The sequence below is a fragment of the Chroicocephalus ridibundus genome, chromosome 3 (genome assembly GCF_963924245.1).
Source record: "Chroicocephalus ridibundus chromosome 3, bChrRid1.1, whole genome shotgun sequence".
Lineage (NCBI taxonomy): Eukaryota > Metazoa > Chordata > Aves > Charadriiformes > Laridae > Chroicocephalus > Chroicocephalus ridibundus.
The window spans coordinates 74487411-74507383 of record NC_086286.1 but is presented as its reverse complement, the minus strand read 5'-3'; the positions used below and the strand labels follow the sequence as shown (position 1 = coordinate 74507383).

General features: G+C 41.3%; 1 protein-coding gene across 2 annotated transcripts in view; it reads left to right on the top strand.

The window, feature by feature from the left end:
* SLC35F1 (solute carrier family 35 member F1) overlaps positions 1-19973 on the top strand; it is a 251348-nt gene that overhangs the window by 193889 nt on the left and 37486 nt on the right. For both annotated transcript variants that reach the window (XM_063329725.1, XM_063329726.1), the window contains exons 3-4: positions 5407-5534; positions 19294-19453. In XM_063329725.1, coding sequence (XP_063185795.1) covers positions 5407-5534; positions 19294-19453 — 288 coding nt within the window. The remainder of the gene's footprint in view (positions 1-5406; positions 5535-19293; positions 19454-19973) is intronic.

Below are 19973 nucleotides of genomic sequence, written 5' to 3'. Positions count from 1 at the left end.
ATCTTGATCTAAATAGCATGTTGTCATCTGAATTAAAGGGGAGAGACTGCAGTGGATGAAAGAGAAGCAATATGCTTATTTTCTGGTCCAGTAGTGCTGTTATTCTACCTGTGTCCCAAGCCCATACACAAATAATTGGGAATTTGCTGTCTTAATGGCTGTTGGGTTTTTTTTATTGTACCTCTGCGGCTGTGGGGGTGAATGTGAAAAGGGTTTTGCACATGTACATATGTGCTTTTGGTAGACACTGCACAGCTAAAGCCTCTTTTAATTTTCTCTCTAATTTATTTTTAATTTTGTAACCCCTCAGGGGTAAATCCTTATTATATGATGTAAAATCATCTCTTCTACAAAGCAGCTTATTTGTTGATTTTTAATTTGAGCCAGCAGAGGCAAAGCTGTAGCTTTTTTCCAAACACTATGAGCTCCTCTGTATATGAGCTTTTTTCCAAACACTATGAGCTCCTAACTGTCAAGTGTGTGACTTACTGCAAAATTACTAAAAAACATAAAACCTAGACCTGTCCTTCAAGACAGGGCGAAGAGGAGGTTTGTATTTTTCTGTACAGTATGTTGGACTTCTGAATCTAAAAACATTCTTAATATGCAATTTGCTTTTAAATCTATCATATGTTTGGATTAGACTGAATGTGAAGGCTTACATTTCCAAAAGCTCGAGTGGTGACAGAAGTTAGGGGTTTGTTTTTTGAAAGGGGATCTCCATCAAAAGATGGCGCTGTCTGAAGATGGCATTACTCTGTGCACTCACATAAAGGCGTGTTCACCAACATCCATATGTGCTTTGGCTCTCTGGAAGTGTTGCCTTTAAGCTAACCTGCACACTTTACAGTTTAGTATTTATTTATGTGACAGGCTGGAAGCCTTAGTCACAGTCCTATTGAGATAATAACAAACACACTCGATCTGACATAATCTCTCTTCCCTTTACATTCCGTGGGAGAGCTGTTTATTTTCAAAACACTGGTTATCTCATCCTAAACAATTCACCCAGAATATGTTAGGTGAAAAACGCTTTCAAAATGACTTACCAGTGAGTTCAAGTGAAGGCATCTACATTTGGTCCTTCTGGCCTACAATGCTTACAACTCAAAATATCTGAATAATTAGTTTGCTTTGAGTTGTAATCAAGGGAAATAAAAAACAACCCCTGATTATTTCTCTTTGTTTTGTTTTCAGTAACATCATAGAATCATAGACTCGTTTAGGTTGGAAAAGACCTTTAAGATCATCGAGTCCAACCGTTAACCTAACACTGTCAAGTCCACCACTAAACCATGTCCCTAAGCACCACATCTACACGGCTTTTAAATACCTCCAGGGACGGCGACTCAACCACTTCCCTGGGCAGCCTGTTCCTATGCTTGAGAACCCTTTTGGTGAAGAAATTTTTCCTAATATCTAATCTAAACCTCCCCTGGCACAACTTGAGGCGATTTCCTCTCACCCTATCACTTGCTACTTGGGAAAAGAGACGGACACCCACATATTTTTTCCCCCATTTAGTTTTTATGCCAAGGTGATGTTTGTTTCTATCCAGGCTGTAGACTATTGAATGAAGCTCTTGATTGCCTCTGCTTCTTATTTTAATCTTCCCAAGTTAAGTGAAGGCTTCCCACTTATCTCCCTAATACCCATTTCTCTTCTCCTTGTTGCCTGAATTCACTGAGGATGTCATCTGTGGTAGCTTTTCAGAGGTCCTCTCCTCCTGGCAGCCCATGCCTTCTCCAGGCTGTTTACCTATGGTGGCCCCATCTCAAAACTGGGACTCCACCTACCTCTTCCTTGATTTGTCCATAGTATTGGATTGACACTCACTGCAAATAATCATCTTCTTTCTCCTGCCCCTCTCCCCAGAAAGTCTCCCACTTTAGGAGCAGTTCATTCCCTTCTATGAATTGTGATGACAGTGCCAAAGAAATAGAAAGCAGTAAACAAATAACAGTCCCCAAATTAAGAATGTTAAACATGCATTGCTTTTTACTCAGATATACCCTCAAATGGCATCCATCAGTTTTGCTAATGCTTGTAGACCTGCACAACTGGTATGTTAATGATAAATGATAATAATAATGTGGACAGAGGGACCCTGGTCAGAAGCCAGACCTTGCATGCACACTAAGTAACAGGAGATACAGCAAGTGAGTGGAAGTGAAGACTAAGTGTGTTCCACAGAGAAAGATGCAGCTTCTGCACAAGAGTCTCTTCCAGGAACAAATTCTCTGTTTTATTTCTGTCACGCTGAATGCCTGTACATCTCTCTGCTTTCCGCTGGGCGAGACAAAGACACTTGCTGTGAAGCCAAACCAATGTTCATCAGAGTTGCACGGTACCTGCATAAATTCATTTTGGCGTTGTTTTTTGCTCTGCAAAGCCTTCTCAGCTGAACCTGATCTTTTACAGTTTGGAACATCTCAGAGCTGTATATCAAAGATAAAATACCACTTGCCAAATATTGTTCTTATTTATCCCATTAGCCCAGAGACGATTGAGAAAAGAGAGAACCATGTATGTCAGTTAAAATTATAGATTTAATTTCCATCTCTGGAAACTCTGAATTTACCTATTGGCCATAAGTCATGACAATATGTTCCTTTTTAAAGCTAAATTATTTGACCACCTGTGAACGTTACAGTGATCTGTGGCTGGACATTGAAGCTGGAGAAAGCAAGCACTGACAAACCAAAGGCACCAAAAGATTCCTTGAGATTTGTCAATAGTGCTTGCTTGCAGCCTAATTCTAGTGCAGTTCTTGAGGATTCTGTTTCTTTCTGCCTTGTAGGTACCACCAAGAGCCTACTGCCATAAAAACAGATTTAGGTGGGATTTTCGCTGTTGGAATAGAGACTGCAGTTTGATGTCTTTGATTTTTAAACTTTCTATTTACAATTAAAGAGAGAAATTGCTCTGAAGTGTGAACTGTGCCATTCCATTGCATTGATGTTTTTGAATTGGTGTTTTAAAGGTATTATCAGGGCTATGAAGATGATTAGGGGACTGGAACACCTCTCTTATGAAGAAAGGCTGAAGGATTTGTGTCTCTTCAGTGTGGAAAAAAGACAGCTGAAGGGGCAGCTTATCAACGCTTACAAACGCTTAAAGGGTGGGTGTCAGGAGGATGGGGCCAGGCTCTTTTCAGTGGTGCCGGGGACAGGACAAGAGGTAACGGGCACAAACTTGAGCATAGGAAGTTCCATCTAAACATGAGGAGGAACTTCTTTCCTTTGAGGGTGGCAGAGCACTGGCACAGGCTGCCCAGAGAGGTGGTGGAGTCTCCATCTCTGGAGACATTCCAAACCCGCCTGGACGCGTTCCTGTGTAACCTGCTCTGGGTGACCCTGCTCTGGCAGGGGGATTGGACTAGATCTCCAGAGGTCCCTTCCAACCCTACCATTCTGTGATTCTGTGATCTGGGCAGCATAAAAATTAGAGATACAGTTTCAATACCTGGAAAGGATCGATCTGCATGACTTACACTGATTTCCGTAGGAATTAGGACATCTAATCTCAAATGCCTTTTTGAAAAGACCTCCCTAAATATTTTAAAAAATAAGATCTAAAATATTCTTCTTTCTGCATGCTCAAATCGTCATAACAAATGCATAAATTTAATCATAATTCATATGGCTGCAGTGCATTGTTCTTGGACCCCAGAATAAACAAAGGGTGGGAATTTTCTTTTTAGTGAGTTTTCCTCTGAGTCAGTGGTAACAGGAAAGTGTACCATGGTTGAATGTACTGACTCATTCTTATTTAAGGTCTTAAATAATTAGCCTGCTAACCACCTTGTTTCTGCTATATCTCTGCTGCTTACTGAGAGAAAGAGGAAAAGAGAAGGGAGGGAAGGAAGGAAATTAAGGGAAGCTTTTTAGTGTTTACAGTTTTGCATGTAGTCTCATTATCATTGTAACAAATAATTAGGTTGTTGCCTAATAATATCTCACTGGAAGTGTGTATGTGTGAACATCTGTTAATGAACAAACGTCAAATGATTCAGATGCTTTGTTCAGGTAAATACCCATTCAAGTCACTCAGTGGAGCCAAGATCAAACGTCTAAGATCTTGAATCAACTTCTGAAGTAATTATCCCTTTTTCTGTGATTGCATCTTAGAAGATCTGAGATAGTCCTGTGCTATAGAGAGCCTTACATTTCTGATGGTATGGCAGTATATATATCAGTGGGTCTATTTGAACAAGAGAATGAATGCACTTGTGATGATGGAAAATGATGAGGGAGAATTGGGAAGCCTGAGCAAGTTTTGGTGGCAATTGACAATAATGTTCCTTTTCTTGTGTATTTTCCACCACTCATTTTGATGATCACAGGCACTTAGAAAGGCTGCAGCAACATGAACAAATATCAGAATAGTGGGTTTTTTTTAAAACTTTCAAAACAGTTGAAATTCCATTTATGATACTTTGAAAGTACAGGTCAACCCTACTTAGATCCGTGTTTAGGCTACAGACTCTTAAAAAGCTCTGGTCATACTGTGTTCACTCACAGTCGGTTTGCCCGGCCCCTTTCACAGTGGGGTCCCATCATGTCTGGAGCTTACTGTAATGCAAATAAGTAACAGGTTTGCCCACCCTCACTAATGAGCTGGTTTCTTTTGAATGGAGAACAATAATAATCCCTAGCCTAGCATGAGGAATGCTTTGACCTTTTGAAAGTTGCGGGTTTGATCTGCAGACTGTATTGTATTGTCAGTCTTTACGTGGTGGAAATTAAGTACTGGGTGATTGACAGGGCTCCCATAGAAGGCAGCAAACTTGCCTACTTCAGAAATTGATCCTGGGAGCAGAGCAACCTGTCACGCAAAATCTGTTTGTCTCAGTGCAGCCTTTCTCTGACCAAGTCTGATATTTTGAACCTCTAGGATCATAATAACTATCTGCTCAAAGGTGATGCTGTTACTCTCCTGCTCTAATATTCCGTCACGTTTGCAAATACTGGTAATCTCCTGCTCTGGCAAAACCCTCTTGCATCATGTGTGATACATTTATCAGTATGTGTGTAAAGTATAAATGTGCGTAATAAACTGCTCTATTCTTTAGCATTTTATATGTGTATATATGAATGTAAAACTAAGAACACATTTACAGTCTGCCCAAGCTGCACTTGTTTTTACCGGCATTGTTTACATCTTAAGGAAAGTGACAATCTGACCTGCACATATTACTTTGCCAAGCTGGCTGTTTTAATATCTGTGAGACAAATAGGGTGTGTTAGTTTTCACCTCCTTGCAGTACCTAGTTATGTATGGTGCTTTTCAACTGCATATTGTAAATGCGAGAGATCTTGTAGGTAATTTCTCCTGGCAGGTGGCTATTTTGTGCATCTAAACCTAACCCTTTTACATAATTGTTCTTGTTGTTTATTACCACAGGAGAAGAAAACTTGCTGGCAATTTTGAAAAGGAGATGGTGGAAATACATGATCCTGGGGATAATAGATATAGAAGCCAATTACCTGGTAGTCAAAGCTTACCAATACACCACTCTTACTAGTGTTCAGGTAAGGACTCAAAGGATTTTCCCTTTTGAGGTAAGATAATAGGCTCAATGTGGTCAATGGGGCAGCATCCATTGGCTTCGGTGCACTGATAGCTAGTTCCTGCCCTTGTCTTCTGTGTACTTTTTAATGCTGTCTTGTAAGACACGTTTTTTTCATATTGGACTATTTTTATTACTCGGTATTTTCCAAACTGTACAAAAAACATACTGACATTCATTTTATTTTCCTGTGCTAAACCATTCATAATCACATTTTTGACATAATCTACTTAATTTGGGCCTTTAAGGAGATATTTTCAGATGAGCTGAAACGTTTTTCTCACTTTATATTGTACTTGGAAAAAATACAAGCATTTCTTTTAGGATTCCATAATTAGATCTGAGTGCAAAAGTTGTCATTAAGTAAAATGAATGTAGTTATGATGAAGAAGTCTTACTTTAATGTAAGCAGTTACATGTGTTATGTTATATAACAGCTTAACTGCAGCTATCAAAAAGTGTACTCTCCCTTAAAAAATTATATGTGCAGTGAACAAAAGCTAAAGTAGCAATTTCTCCAAAGATCTAACCTGCATATTTTAAATAAAACCACAAAGGAGTTGGGCTCCTTCCCATTTAAGTGGAGAAGTGAATAACAGAAACATTTTTAAAAGACTGGAAATCATTGGGAAATCATTGCATAATTCATTGATACTTGTTCTAAAACAAATCTACTCCCTTTTTACATTAGTGTTGCCCAGTTATTTAGACATAGACAGTGTAATTTACACCTTATTTTCCTGAAGTTTGCATAAGAACCAGTAAAATAGAGGAGCATCAGTTAATGTTCTGCAGAACCAAAGCTAATTAGGAATATATCTCTTCCACAGTTAAACAAGTGATATTGGGAAATACGGGGCATGTTTAGTAGAATAAATAGAAGGAACCTACGAATTCAAGGAATCTGAATGTAAGGTTTATACTAAGTATTCACAAATGCCTCTGCCATCAGAATCTTGGTTTGAGAATTCTTTGAGATGTGCCCAGACAACATAATATTGCTTTTAACACTTTTCCAAATCAGATTACTCAGTACAGAATAAAATAAAATGCGTGTAAACCTCATACTGTCTGATTTCATAGCTGCTAAAAGCCTCGAAGAGAAAAGTAAAAGCTGAATTTCTTCTTTTGCGTGTTCACTGATAGCAAGTAGGAAACGTGGACTGAGCAAGATGATCCAGGTCATTAAATTTCATCTGCCGCAGCCACCAACAAGCACGTATCAGAGGTTTGTCTGGCCGGGCCCATGAAACACTGATTCCAGAAGATGCAAACCCTCCCGCTCTTCTGCAATGAGCATGGCCTTTAGTGAAAGAGATCAAAAACTACAGTGCCAGGAGGAAGCAGGCAGGAGAGTTCAAGGGTGTTGCCTGTGTCTCGGCAGGGAATTTGTTAGCTGAAATGAGCCACGGTCTCCTTTTAGACTCAGAGAGAGAGGAAGGGTGGAACAGGAGAACTGTCACAGAACACAGACCGTGTTGTGTCCTTTTTAGACCTCGTTCCACATAAAGATTACAGCAGAGTTCAGGTCTCTTTCCCAAGTAGCTTGGAAGAAGGAAGAGGTAGAACTCAAATGGTGTCAGGCTTTTTTCGAGGAGTAGGGAATACAGTGTCTCCTTTTCCCCTAGTTGTCCTGGATTGCTCATGGAGTGACTAGGAACACCTGTTGCATTTTAAATTCACTTCATGCCTTAATTTGAAAGAGCTCTTAAGTGTAGACAAGACCAAAGATATGATGAGAATGGGACGAGTATGAGGTAATGCATTAAGAAGTTGAATCAAATGACACCTTTTATGAAAAGTAGCCAGAAAACACCCTATTTCATTTAAAGATGAAACAGAAGAAGCTCAGGGGATTATTCAGCCTGAAACAGCATTGGTCAAAGTGCATAACGGTATGAAATGAAGACTGAAGAAAAGGAAAGGAAAAGATGTAAAAAGCAAGCTTTTCCTAGAATCTGTTTTCTGAAGCAGCAAACACGACCAGACTCTTCGCAAAGGCCTGATCCTGCAAGAGCACTACCTGTGAGGCCATAAATGCCTCGCTGGCACGTAGCAAGAAGTGTTCAAATCCTTTCAGAACTGAGGCCTGAGAAACCATTGCTACCTACCGCAAATCAGCACGGCTTCCACTGAAGGCTGTGGGAGCTATGCAGACATACACATTGACTGAGAATCAAGCCCCTCAACTTAATTCCGGGGGATTTTATTCTCAACAGGCTTTACACCAAGGTTTTTTGATGGGGAAAATGTAAGAGTTTTTGAAACTGTCACTTCAGTAAATGAGAAATCTTTCGGTATTTTTATAGTGGTGGTACATGGACCATTTCAGTAGGAAATCAGTTTTACAGCATATACTTATTTTCCACGTGGTATCTGCTCTGTTATGCAAAACTAACATGCAAGTGTACTGGACTCGTGGTGGTGTAAGCAAAAAACATTAAGCTGCTCACAGCAAAAAGCCAAAGTTTAACTGTAAAAATATACCTTTATTGCAATTGACCTGCAGTTCTGCTTTCAACAAACAACTCCAAGCACTCAACAGTTTTGTTTGCCAAGTAGCTTTAATTTAAACTCTTAGGGCTGTCAAAATTTCTAGTGTTAGTGTAAAATCCTTTTTTTTTTTTTTTTTCTAATTGACATTATTTCATCATGGTTCCAGGAAAAGACTGAAAATGGTGGCCTACTTTTCCTCACTGTTTAACATCCAAGTCTTTCATATACTTCCCTTTAAAACTCCCTTTGTTTTGATTTTGGAAACAGAACTTTTTAATGAACCTTCCTATACGTCTTTCACTGGATACCTTCAAAACCACAGTGAACAAGGACACACAGGCAAAATCAGAGATGAATATGGTACCTGACCTTTACATTTGGTTGTGCTTCTGATTATTCCAAGTCCTTTTGCACTCTGTAATTACTGTCTGGGAATGTGGCACTTGGCTCCATCATGAGATGAAAACAAACTACTGTGAAGCCTAGAAGCTAGTAATTTTCCCTTTTAAAAAATAACCTAAAAGACCTCCCTTAAAAACTAGGTGACATAAAAACCAATGCACTGCTTGTGTGTCAGATGTCAAGGTGTAGGGCAATTGCTAAGGCTAAAATCCAACGTACCCTTTAGGTACCTGCAGTGTAATCCAGGGGCAACTAGATTTAATAGAACAATCCACATCTTATTGTCAACATATCTGAAATGCTGTAGACATTTAACATTCCCTGGTCTATGCATACTAACCTGCTGCTTACAGCACAGTCTTGGGGCATGAAAATGTGTGTTTGAACTTCTTGTGTTGCTCATTCTTTGGTAGCTTTAAGTTCTGGTTCTTTGCATGCCCAGAGTGCTTCTGCATTGATGGAGCCAGATGCCTAAATACCTGCCTCCGTTTGAAAATTCAAAAGCTAAGTATTCCTGCATCAAAGTACCCCGAGGAACTCGATTTGCTAGATATGATCTTAGCATGCCTCAAGTGCTTACAGAAAGCCTGCAGTGCTTTCCAAATTGCAGGGGTAGAGCCAACTTTTACAGAAAGCCATAACTGTTTAAACAGTAGTCCACAGAAAGGGCTTGAGTTAACTCTGTCTCACCCAGGAACACTGAAACTCAAGCTTCCAGCAGCCATGAAGAAGCTCCAGCTAGTAAGTGAAGGCTGTTTTCTAGAGGGTAATTTAAAAATTGAGTACACACCGGGTGAAAGGCACAGTACTTTGTCCGTGGATCAATTTGATAGCCAAATCCACATATTTCAAGAAGTGCCAGAAGTGCACAGTTAACGCTCTCACACGCATGTGTCCTGACTCCCAGATGGCCAAACACTTGCAAAATGATCTTTAGTTTCTCTTTGATGCATTAATCTAACTTGCACTAGATTTTGCAGCCTTCTTGCATGTCAGCTGTAGCAGGTACAGCAAGTGCACTAAACACTCCGGTGTACACCCCATCCCATGGACTCTTTTTAAAAAACTAAACATTTAACTTTCAGGTAATGCTTTCTATATTTATTGTAACTTTTTGAAACAACCCTGGTGTAGGCCTGTGGAAGGTTTAATAACTAGTCAAGAAGGGTGTTTTAACTACTATTAGAGATGCCTTTTACACAGCAGGTAAAATTAGTTCCCCCAGCGGGAATGAAAAGATTCTGAAGGTCTTGCAATAATTTAGACTAGATATTTAATTCATTCGAAACTATGTTTCGACCTTGACTTCCCTGTACGGCATTTACAGTGTAGTGCACATGTACATCCTACCAAGCCCATAATGTCTTCCACTAAGCCTGTTATGATACTAACATTGGTAACCTTTGCCGCCAGGAAGCACTTTCTCATCATACCAAGCTGTGTTATAAGGCAGACTGTCCTCTCCCTTGCTCCTCACATTAATCAGCTCTGCTTTCTGCAAATACACTGTTCTATCCGCCTGCACGCTGCACTGTTGTGTTGCACTGTCTGGAGGTAATGTTATCCTTTTTCTGTGTTATGACATCACATAGAAATCTGGACTACTTCTGCAATGCCTTGCATAGTGGTACTGTCGAATATGCATACAATGTCACAAGAAATAAGGCTCTGTCAAAGAGAGCGCTATGTTTCCAAATAGTGATTTATCTGGTAATTTATTCCTTGGGCAATCAAGCCTTTGATTGGCGTGATGAAAACAAAGGTAGTAAAAGCTGGGATTTATAGACACCAGGAGACAGACAATAAAACTATGATGCTGATGTTCTCGGCTGCTCTTAGATCACTGTGAGGCTCAGCAGTACATCATACTTCCAATTACCTCTGGCAGTTTTCATACCTCAACAACTGCCACCAGAAAAGGAAAGGAGTCAGCAGTAAGTGCTTATTATAGGAGTGCTGGATGGCAATAGTCTTTGCTTTGTTCTTGGTCCCTATGGACTCACTGTACATTGAGGCAGAAGGTTTGAGATAATTTTGGAGCAAATCTGGGAGGTGAGGAGCAAGGGATTTGCAACATTGATGTTTATCCACCTTGTCCAGTGCTCTCTAACGTGAAATATTTCAAAAGTGGAGATAAATTCCACCGTTTCCCTTCCTCTCCCAATCCTGTGCGTGTAAGATTGACCATACTTTTCTGTTTTGCCTCAGGGTGTTGAGGGAATACTGCAATGTTAATAAGGTTTGCAGAACGGCATTGTGCGGGAGTGTTGCATACCATACATTCATACTGTGAGTCTATGGGGTGTATCTTGCATCTGATTTATTATTGCACTTCAAGTGGCTGTTCTGTCTTTTAGCTGTGCTACATACCAGTGGTTCGCAAACCAGCCCCTACAGTCTCCTCAGTCTCTCTGCATGGTTTTGGAGTCAACTGAGCTCTCAGTATCCAGAGCTCCTGCCTCTAATGGCAAAATTCACCCTGAGCCAGACTTTTTACTAACATAAATATGCAAAATCTCATTAAAGTCAGTGGAGCTGTGCCCATTACAACAGCAGAGATTTTAGCGTTCTGTGCCCATTTTGCATATTCTTGCAGGTGAAATGCAAAAGCAGAGGTTTTTCTGCAGGAGGCATCCATGATTTTTCCTAGCCCAGGATCTAATCCCCTGCATAGCTTACAGCAGCTGGGGACATGGAGAAGTTTCTAATAAGTAACCTTAAGAAAATGGTCTCCGAAGCCCATATCCAGTCATGTTTCTTAGAGAGAAGCAAAACAGAAAATAGTGGTTTTTTCTTCAGAAACACATGACTGCTGCCAGAGCTGTCTGTTCATAGAATCATAGAATTATAGAATTTTCTAGATTGGAAGGGACCTCTAAGATCATCGAGTCCAACCATCAACCTAACACTGCCAAAACCACTGCTAAACCATGTCCCATGTGATGGTCCTTGCTCCCTCAGCAGTGACACCACAAACCCTAAGGCAAAATTTTGGCAGTATCGTTGTCCAGCCCTAAATCATGACATTATCAAGATCATACGCAAGAACAACAAGCAGATTATCCTCCTTCTTCCAAGAATTAAATAGGTTTTCAAAGTGAATGAACCTTTTCCCCAGATGTGAACATCTAAGCAGTCCACAAAGAGCCAGGGAGCCCTCAGTGGTATTTAAAATCAGAGGAGAAAGGGAATTAAAGGAAAGGCCATTTCAGTGGTCAGTTTGTTGGTAACTTCCTGGCATTTGTGCAGATCTTGCATCAGCACAGCTGGAGTGCATGTAACAAGAGGAGAGGATGAAGTTTGTTTTTTTTTTTAAAAAGAATCAAGATGTGGTTACTTGTGTTGGCAGTGAAGTGTGTCCATGTGTAGAGAGTTGAGAGCAGAGGAACTGCGGGTTGGATGCGACCACCACCTTTCATTCAACATAACTTCAAGAAGTCACTGAATTCCTTCTGTGTACACAGAAAGTTGGAGCTGTGATAATCCTCATCTCGGGTCTTGGTGCAAGTCAGATGTAGGTGAAGGTCTTCCACTAGTGAAAGTTTTGAGGGAGTTTCTGTGTTCACCAGAAAAAAGATAAAATCCTGAGAACAGATTAAAGGAACTGATGGGAGAAGTTACAGAAACATCAGTCATCTGGCCCCAAGAAAAAAATTAGAGATCTTGTGGGCAAATTACTGATTTAAAGTGTCTTCAGACTGTGAGCAGTCTTCTGGATTTTGCTTCTTCTATGTCATGGAAATTAAACATTTTCACTTTTTTTAAAAACGAATGACATCACTAACTGATTCTTTCACCAATCTCCCTACCCGAAGTACCCTACATTTTGGTTGGATGAAAAAATTAATAGTTTTTAAATTAATCCCATGATTATATAAAAACCATACAAGAAAGTGATGAAGTTGTGGTGAGATAGCAAATAGAAACATGAAAGGCAAAAACAATGCTCCTTTTTTACTTTAATTACTTGCAATAACCCTGTCAGAAACGCAGCCAGCATCCACACCTTCCCTGCGGAAGGTTTCGGTCGCAGGGTAGCGTAGTTGCCACACAGTTCCCCTGGCAGCCGGCAGCCACCTCTGTGAAGGTTCACATCTCGACTGCTGTTGTGTGTGTGTAACGTGCAGTTGACTCAGTTGTGTGTGGTATTGTGAAGGTAGTGTGAAAACCGGAATAGAAAGAGCCCTCGAATGGGCAGCAAGCCCTTTCTTCCTTTCACAAACAAAGCAAATGTCAGAAGGTGTGTCTCTGACTGGATATAGCACTTGCTGTTCTATTAAACTTACCAGGTCGCTTGCTGAAATTCAGTAGCTGTCACATGTACTTGACAATACAGACGTTGTATGGATAAAACCCTGATTTTACTGATCCCTCGGCTCTGGAGAGTGGGCTGAGTAGAGGGTGCAGCTGATTCTCTGCATGATTTGCTTGAGGGCAGCACTAATGAGAAACCCCTAATGTGAAAAAAAGGGCTTATAACTGGGGGAAAAAATTCCAATGAATGTTTTAAAAGGACGATTCAGCTCTGCTGTTCCCATAGGGAGTTTGCTGACCAGCTTTTTGCTTTTTGATATTGCAGCAGATCAGCAGTTCACCCTCTGTATTACAGACCTTTCCTCTAAAGCTTGCCAGCTCTCCTTCCCAGTGACTAACAGTACATTCCTGCTATATATGTGCAAACACATGCTGAATTTGTGGGATCAGAGGCTGGATGTTTACTGTTAGCAAGCGACTATTTGTCTATGATTCACAAGTATAATAAAGTCAATGTAATTTAATAAACAAATAATCGGAGAAAATGCATTTCAACATTGTGTATCATCAACCGACTTAGATGCAGTGTCATATCTTTTAGAATCAAATAATAATCTTCAATCTCTATAACAACACATCGCTTTTATAATAGAAAGGATTTGCTGTAGGATGGTATATCAATAGATTTTATATTTTTGTATCCTGCCTTCTAAAGCAGCCCAGTTCAGAGCTGTGACTGAAGAAAACCGCAGACAAACACAGCAGTGTCAAAGAACATGGTCCGCACCACGCACTTGTATCAGTTTTATTATCTTCCCATGGAAAAATAGGAAATATGTTTTCTTTTAGTTTAGTGACATCAGATAAATTCTGCGAATAAAACAGGAACCCTGATTAAAATCGGGTCACTCATTAATTTAACATAATGACAGGGTATAAGCAGTACATTTTGAGTAAGCAATTAAAAGGAAGGAAAATATCGAAGATGATTCTTACGGAAATACTGCTAAACAACTGACCTTTATGTGCTATAAATGAAATTCAAGCTAAGCGTAATTTATCTTTATTATTGTAAAAGCTTTATAGTCAGAAAAATTACAAGTAGGTATAACGTTTTTTCTTAATAGCTGAAATAACTAATAACAAACAAAAGACAGGGAAAAAAAAGAGGAGGAAAAAAATAAACAAGAAACACCTACTGCAGATCAGGTAATCCACAATCTCACATTTTTTGTCTGTAGAATATATGTGCATTTTTTCTTCTACTAGACAGGTTTATCTGAGTAAAAAAGAAAGGCAGAGCGAATTTAGTCATGGAGAAATGAAATGTAAAGCAATACCTGAAAAGTAGTTAAGCAATATACACTAGGTTATCTTATTGCTAATATTGTAGCAGCCTGATTTATTTCTGTCTACCCTGTTGTTTAATTACAGGTATAAACTAAGCACAATTCAAGAGCTATAAAACGTCAGTGAACATTACCTACATTTCATGTTTTTATCTATTGATGCTGCAGTCTTCCAAATAGCAATTTGTGGATTAGACCTTGGGCTACCAGCCCCAAAGTGGCGTTTGCCAGCTGCTGTCAGCGTTGTTTGTTTGTGACAAGTTCTGTTCATGCATCCCTTCATGTTAGTGCTTAAAAGACACATCTTCACATGCTTGAAAGCATGGGTATGTTTAAATGTTTATGAAACGAGGAATTTTTAAAATCTTCCTCTAAAAGACTGTTAGGGAATTTGCATGTTGAAGTACACATGCTGCAGGTACAAACATTTTTTAAAACTGGCTATTGAAATCACATTAGCACCCTAATATATCTCATATTCACAAGAAAATGTTCTTTTTGCGTGCTTAGCCCAGAGTAAGTAAAGCAGCCTTTGTCAGAGCTCCTGTGTGTAAAGGCAGGCAAGGGCTGGATTCCAGATGCTGGGGGTTAAAAATACCTGCTGAGTCACTCTGTGTCTCTGGAGAGACAGTAGTTACCAGCTGAAAGGTCACCTCTTTATATTCTTAAATACTGTTTGCCTGAGTGACCAGAGCTCCTGATTTTGCAAAACCAAATAGTTGGTCCAGTGATGACTGAGGTTCACTTACTCACCTTTGCACAAAAAAAGAACTGGAAAGATGCTTGCAGACTCTTACTGTCTTACAGAATCACAGAATCCCAGAATGGTAGGGGTTGGAAGGGACCTTCGGAGATCATCTAATCCAATCCCCCTGCAGTTTCACCTAGAGCAGATTGGACAGGAATGCATCCAGGCGGGTTTTGAATATCTCCAGAGAAGGAGACTCCACAGCCTCTCTGGGTACCTGTTCCAGTGCTCTGTCACCCTCAAAGTAACAGATGGAATTTCCTGTGTTCCAGTTTGTGCCCGTTGCCTCTTGTCCTGTCACTGGGCACCACTGAAAAGAGTCTGGCCCCATCCTCTTGACACCCACCCTTTAGATGTTTATAAGCATTGATGACATCCCCTCTCAGTCTTCTCTTCTCCAGGCTAAACAGATCCAGGCCTCAGCCTTTCCTCATAAGAGAGGTGCTCCATTCTCCTGATCATCTTCGTAGCCCTCCACTGGACCCTTTCCAGTAGTTCCTTGTCCTTCTTGAACTGGGGAGCCCAGAACTGGACACAGTACTCCAGATGTGGCTTCACCAGGACAGAGGGGGAGGATGACCTCCCTCGACCTGCTGGCCACGTTCTTTTTAATGCACCCAAGGAGACCATTGGCCTTCTCGGCCACAGGGGCACATTGCTGGTTCATGGTCAACTTGTTGTCCACCAGGACTCCCAGGTCCCTCTCTGCAGAGCTGCTCTCCAGCAGGTCAACCCCTAACTTGTACTGGTGCATGGAGTTATTCTCCCCTAGGTGCAAGACCCTACACTTGCCCTTGTTGAACTTCATTAGGTTCCTCTCCACTCAACTCTCCAGCCTGTCCAGGTCTCTCCGTATGGTGGCACAGCCTTCTGGTATGTCAGCCACTCCTCCCAGTTTTGTATCATCAGCAAACTTGCTGAAGATACACTCTGTCCCCTCATCCAGGTTGTTGATGAATACGTTGAACTAGACTGGACCCAGTACTGAACCCTGGGGAACACCACTAGTTACAGGCCTCCAATTAGACCCTGTGCCACTGATCATGACCCTCTGAGCTCTGCCACTCAGCCAATTCTCAATCCACCCCACCGTCCACTTATCTAACCCACACTTCCTAACCTTATCTATGAGGATGTTATGGGACAGTGTCAAAAGCCTTGCTGAAGTCAGAGTAGACAACATCCACTGTTCTCCCTCATCTACCCAGCCAGTCATGCCATCATAGAAGGCTATCAGATTGGTCAAGCATGATTTCTCCTTGGAGAATCCATGTTGATCACTCCCTTACTTAATAAGCGGTCTCTTAAAACACCTCTGTGCTTAAATGTTGCATGTGCTTTCTGCTCCGTCTTGGATATACTTGTCTCTGAGGTGGTATGTGTATGCATGGGAAAGAGGGTGCTCAAATCTTAGGTGCCTGCCTGAGGAAGATAATGGCAGACTGTACAGTACCTCTGGTTGGTGCTGTTTTACTCATGTCCAGCTCTGAGTTAGGTGTAAGGCTGCCTCTTCTCCAATGCAAAATTAACGAAGTTGGTATATCCTACTGGCGACTCCTGTAGCACAGCAAGAAGGGAAGCCAAGTGCACTGTGCCAGGTAAAGGTAGCTTTTACTGGTGATGTATTTCAGTTGCTTTCTCCAAGGTAGAGACTGATGCTTACCCACGTGAGCTTCTCCTCCACCTTGGTTTGATGCAAACTATCAGTAAGTTAGAATCACAGAACCATAGAAGAGCCCAGTTTGGAAGTGACCTCAAAAGATCATCTGATCCAACCTTTCATGGAAAAGCGAGCCTGGGTTGGGATGATCTAGCACCCTGTCCAGCTGCATCTTAAAAACCTCTGACAATGGGCACGCTACCATGTCCCTGGAGGGGTTGTTCCAGTGATTGATTGTTCTGACTGTAAAAAATTTCTTTATTATATTGAGATGAAACCTCTCCCAGTGCAACTTGTACCCGTTGCTCCATGTCTTCTCCATGTGGCTCTTTGTGAAGACACAGCCTCTGTCTTATTTGTAGCCCTACCCTAAGTGCTGGAAGACTGTGATGAGGTCAGAAAACTGTGTGAGTTAATCTCACCTGTTCAAGGCTGCTATGGAAGGGAATGGCAGGGAGGCATTCACAGGGGTAGCTATGAGCAATGTAAGTAGTAACTGCCTCCCTGCTGTTTGGTACCACCTTCCCTCCATCTTCAGCAGAGGTGCACTGTATGCTAGCGCAGCTAATGAAGACCACATACCCAGCATGTACAGGCATGATGACACGAGCCGTGGATTGAGAGGGCAGGTGTTGAGCTGTGTCCACATCCCGTTGAAGAGTGAGCTTCTCTCAGATGTGCCGCCTATTGCTAGTATGTGCTAGGGCTGCATTGACAAAGTGCAGAAATCCACAGTGCCTGAGAAATGTGCAGCGGATGTTATCCATGCAGCAGTGACCATCTGTGCTGGTTAGGTGGGCCCCGTCCTTCCTTCCAGTGACAGGAGAAGGCCGTGTGCCACCTCACCAGCACCACGTGCCGGGATTTAATGTGCGTGCCCAGTAGTCCTGCCACCACCACTCCCTGCCCCAGGAGCTGGCTGCTCCCAGCAGCGCAACTTCTGAAGTTGTTCTTGTATATGTGGTGTCTGGTATAATCACATTTTTGCAAAGACTGGTTACTGCATATTAGCTGTGTTACGCGCTGTACACGTTACAGGCACTTCAGAGGCAGAGCAGGTGCCTTATGCAGACAAAGGAGCTTATTGTAGTTCTTTCAGACCTTGTCCCTTTTCATGTTCAGTCTGTGCAGGATGGCGTTATGAGGACTGCTGGAGGAAGTTTTCACTGTAAAGAGGTGTGACCGTGCCTTTTAGATTATTAGCTCTCATGTTATGAGAGCATTTATAAAATGCAGAACCTGCTTTTAGCACGGACCTTTCCCATTCGTAACTTCCCTCATCTGTTTTGCAGTTCTTTAGGACTGCTTGAGGCTCTCCAGAGCAGCGTGATCCCACTGCTGAACCGATTCTCTTCTGAAAGCTATTGCCACTCGTTGTCTGGAGAATCTTTGGAATGGATGGGTTTCCACTGCACATTCTTGATTTTCAAACAAAGTTTCAGGGAAATTATCCTTAGTCCAAAAATTGGCTTTTATATTTTTCTGATTCCCCGGATCTAATAATTATTATATAGGTATCTCACATGTAAAGAATAATTTCCTAAGCACTGAGATTCTTGAAATCATCCAAAAATCTTGTTGTCTTCAGATAAAGCGTGGACAGACAAATAAGTTAAAAGGGATGGAATCATTATTTTATAGTACTTAGTGTGCTTATTGGTAAATCACACTGAGAGAGCAAGTAGCAAGTAATAAGCCCAAAGGGAAGAAAAACCAAATTGCATCATCTAAAATCAAGGTAACGACATCTGGAGTAGTTTTCTATACTACTACCATGGACACAGTCTCCTCCTTTGGTTGTTCCAGACTTTTTTGTTAGGAAGAAGATGAAGTCATATAGTTCTGGTTCCTGCTATATCAATCGGCATTGAACAATACTGTACCCTACACAAGTTGTTAAATCTCAGTCCACAGAATCGTGACTTCTAGTTATCTGTTTCCTTTTAGGAAGTAGGATTAAAGTGAAGTTTCTTTGGGTGTGTCTTACCTAGGATTTTTGTTCCCTGGTGACATACTGAGAGTTTCTAAAATGTATTTTAATTTGAAAATCTAAAGGTCTTCTCACAAACATTTGGTGCATTTCTTTTTTCGTCATGGGTTCTCTGGGTTTATTGCTGGGTGTCTCTGAAGAAAATAATTAAAGATTGTGTTCATAACACTTCTTTGAGAAAGCTCTTACCCAGTGTCTATTGGCAAGAAGATTGAGTTTCTTGCACTGCAGGTAAGGTGGGGTTTTGTGTTCTTTTTTTTCTTCAGAGGCATATGGGGCTATATTTTCAAGGAATTAACAGTCCCCACAGGGCAGATTTTTCGTAAGCATTCTGCATGCAGAAATGCCTTGATTTATATGGCCAGATACAATAAATCTGGTCAACTTGTGTATTATGAACATTCCTGCTAATTGGACCTGAAATGACTGAATTAAAGCATATGTCTAGACTGCAGGAAAACTGCCCTCAGTCTTTGCCCATTAATCACCAGAGGTGAGGACCAGATGGAGTGGTGCAGCTCTCTTTTGGCCCAGGTTTCCTTCCCATGGATTTGAAATATGCATCTGAATCCAAGAGCAAGGCAGTGCTGTTGAGTGTTACCATAGAGCAACAGCTCTCCTGAATTCGTGGAACAGTCATGAACAGAATAGTCTTATCCTCTGTCTGATGGACGACATAACCACTTGAATACACTTTCTGCCTGGTAGAAAGTGCTATTACTAGCTCAGTAGCCCTGCTCCCCTCTGCTGGACTCTATCCTAGTAATTTAGGGCAAAGCGTTAGCAGGTTAATTTGTTAATTTTTCCTCTTTTTCTTGACAGCTCCTAGACTGTTTTGTCATCCCAGTGGTGATACTGCTCTCCTGGTTCTTCTTACTGGTACGATACAAGGCAGTACATTTCATTGGGATTGTGGTCTGCATTCTGGGCATGGGCTGCATGGCAGGAGCAGATGTCCTCGTTGGGAGACAGCAAGGAGCGGGTGAGTAAGGATGGATGGGATGTGTGACCAAGTTCTGTTCAGAGAAACCATTGATCAGAACGTGTCAGATTGGGACAAAAAAAAAGGAAAATTGTAAAGAAAACCTGTGCCTTCATGAAACCAAATCACTGCACCATTCAGTGTTGCTTCTTTGCCAGAAGGGACAGAGAGCAAAAATGGGTTGACACTTAGAAGTCAGCACTGCTGCAAACAGGCTTCATGGGTCCTGAGTCTGCAACACAGGTCACCCTCTGTGCAGGCTGGGGGGACAAGCAAAATTCTTGCAGTTTCATTCAGTTTTGGCTTAATTGTTTGACTTCAAACCTCAGTTGCTTCCTTTCCAAATTGGCTACATCTTTGAGTCATAAGCACCTCTCATGTCCACTGTGTACTCCTACTTCTCCTCAACTTGGCTCCTTTTTCGTACAGAGGCAGGGTCACTGGGTAGATGCTAAAAGAAACCGAACCTACATACTAACTGTACTAATTGGGTTTTGCATACAGTCTCAGAGTAAAGGTT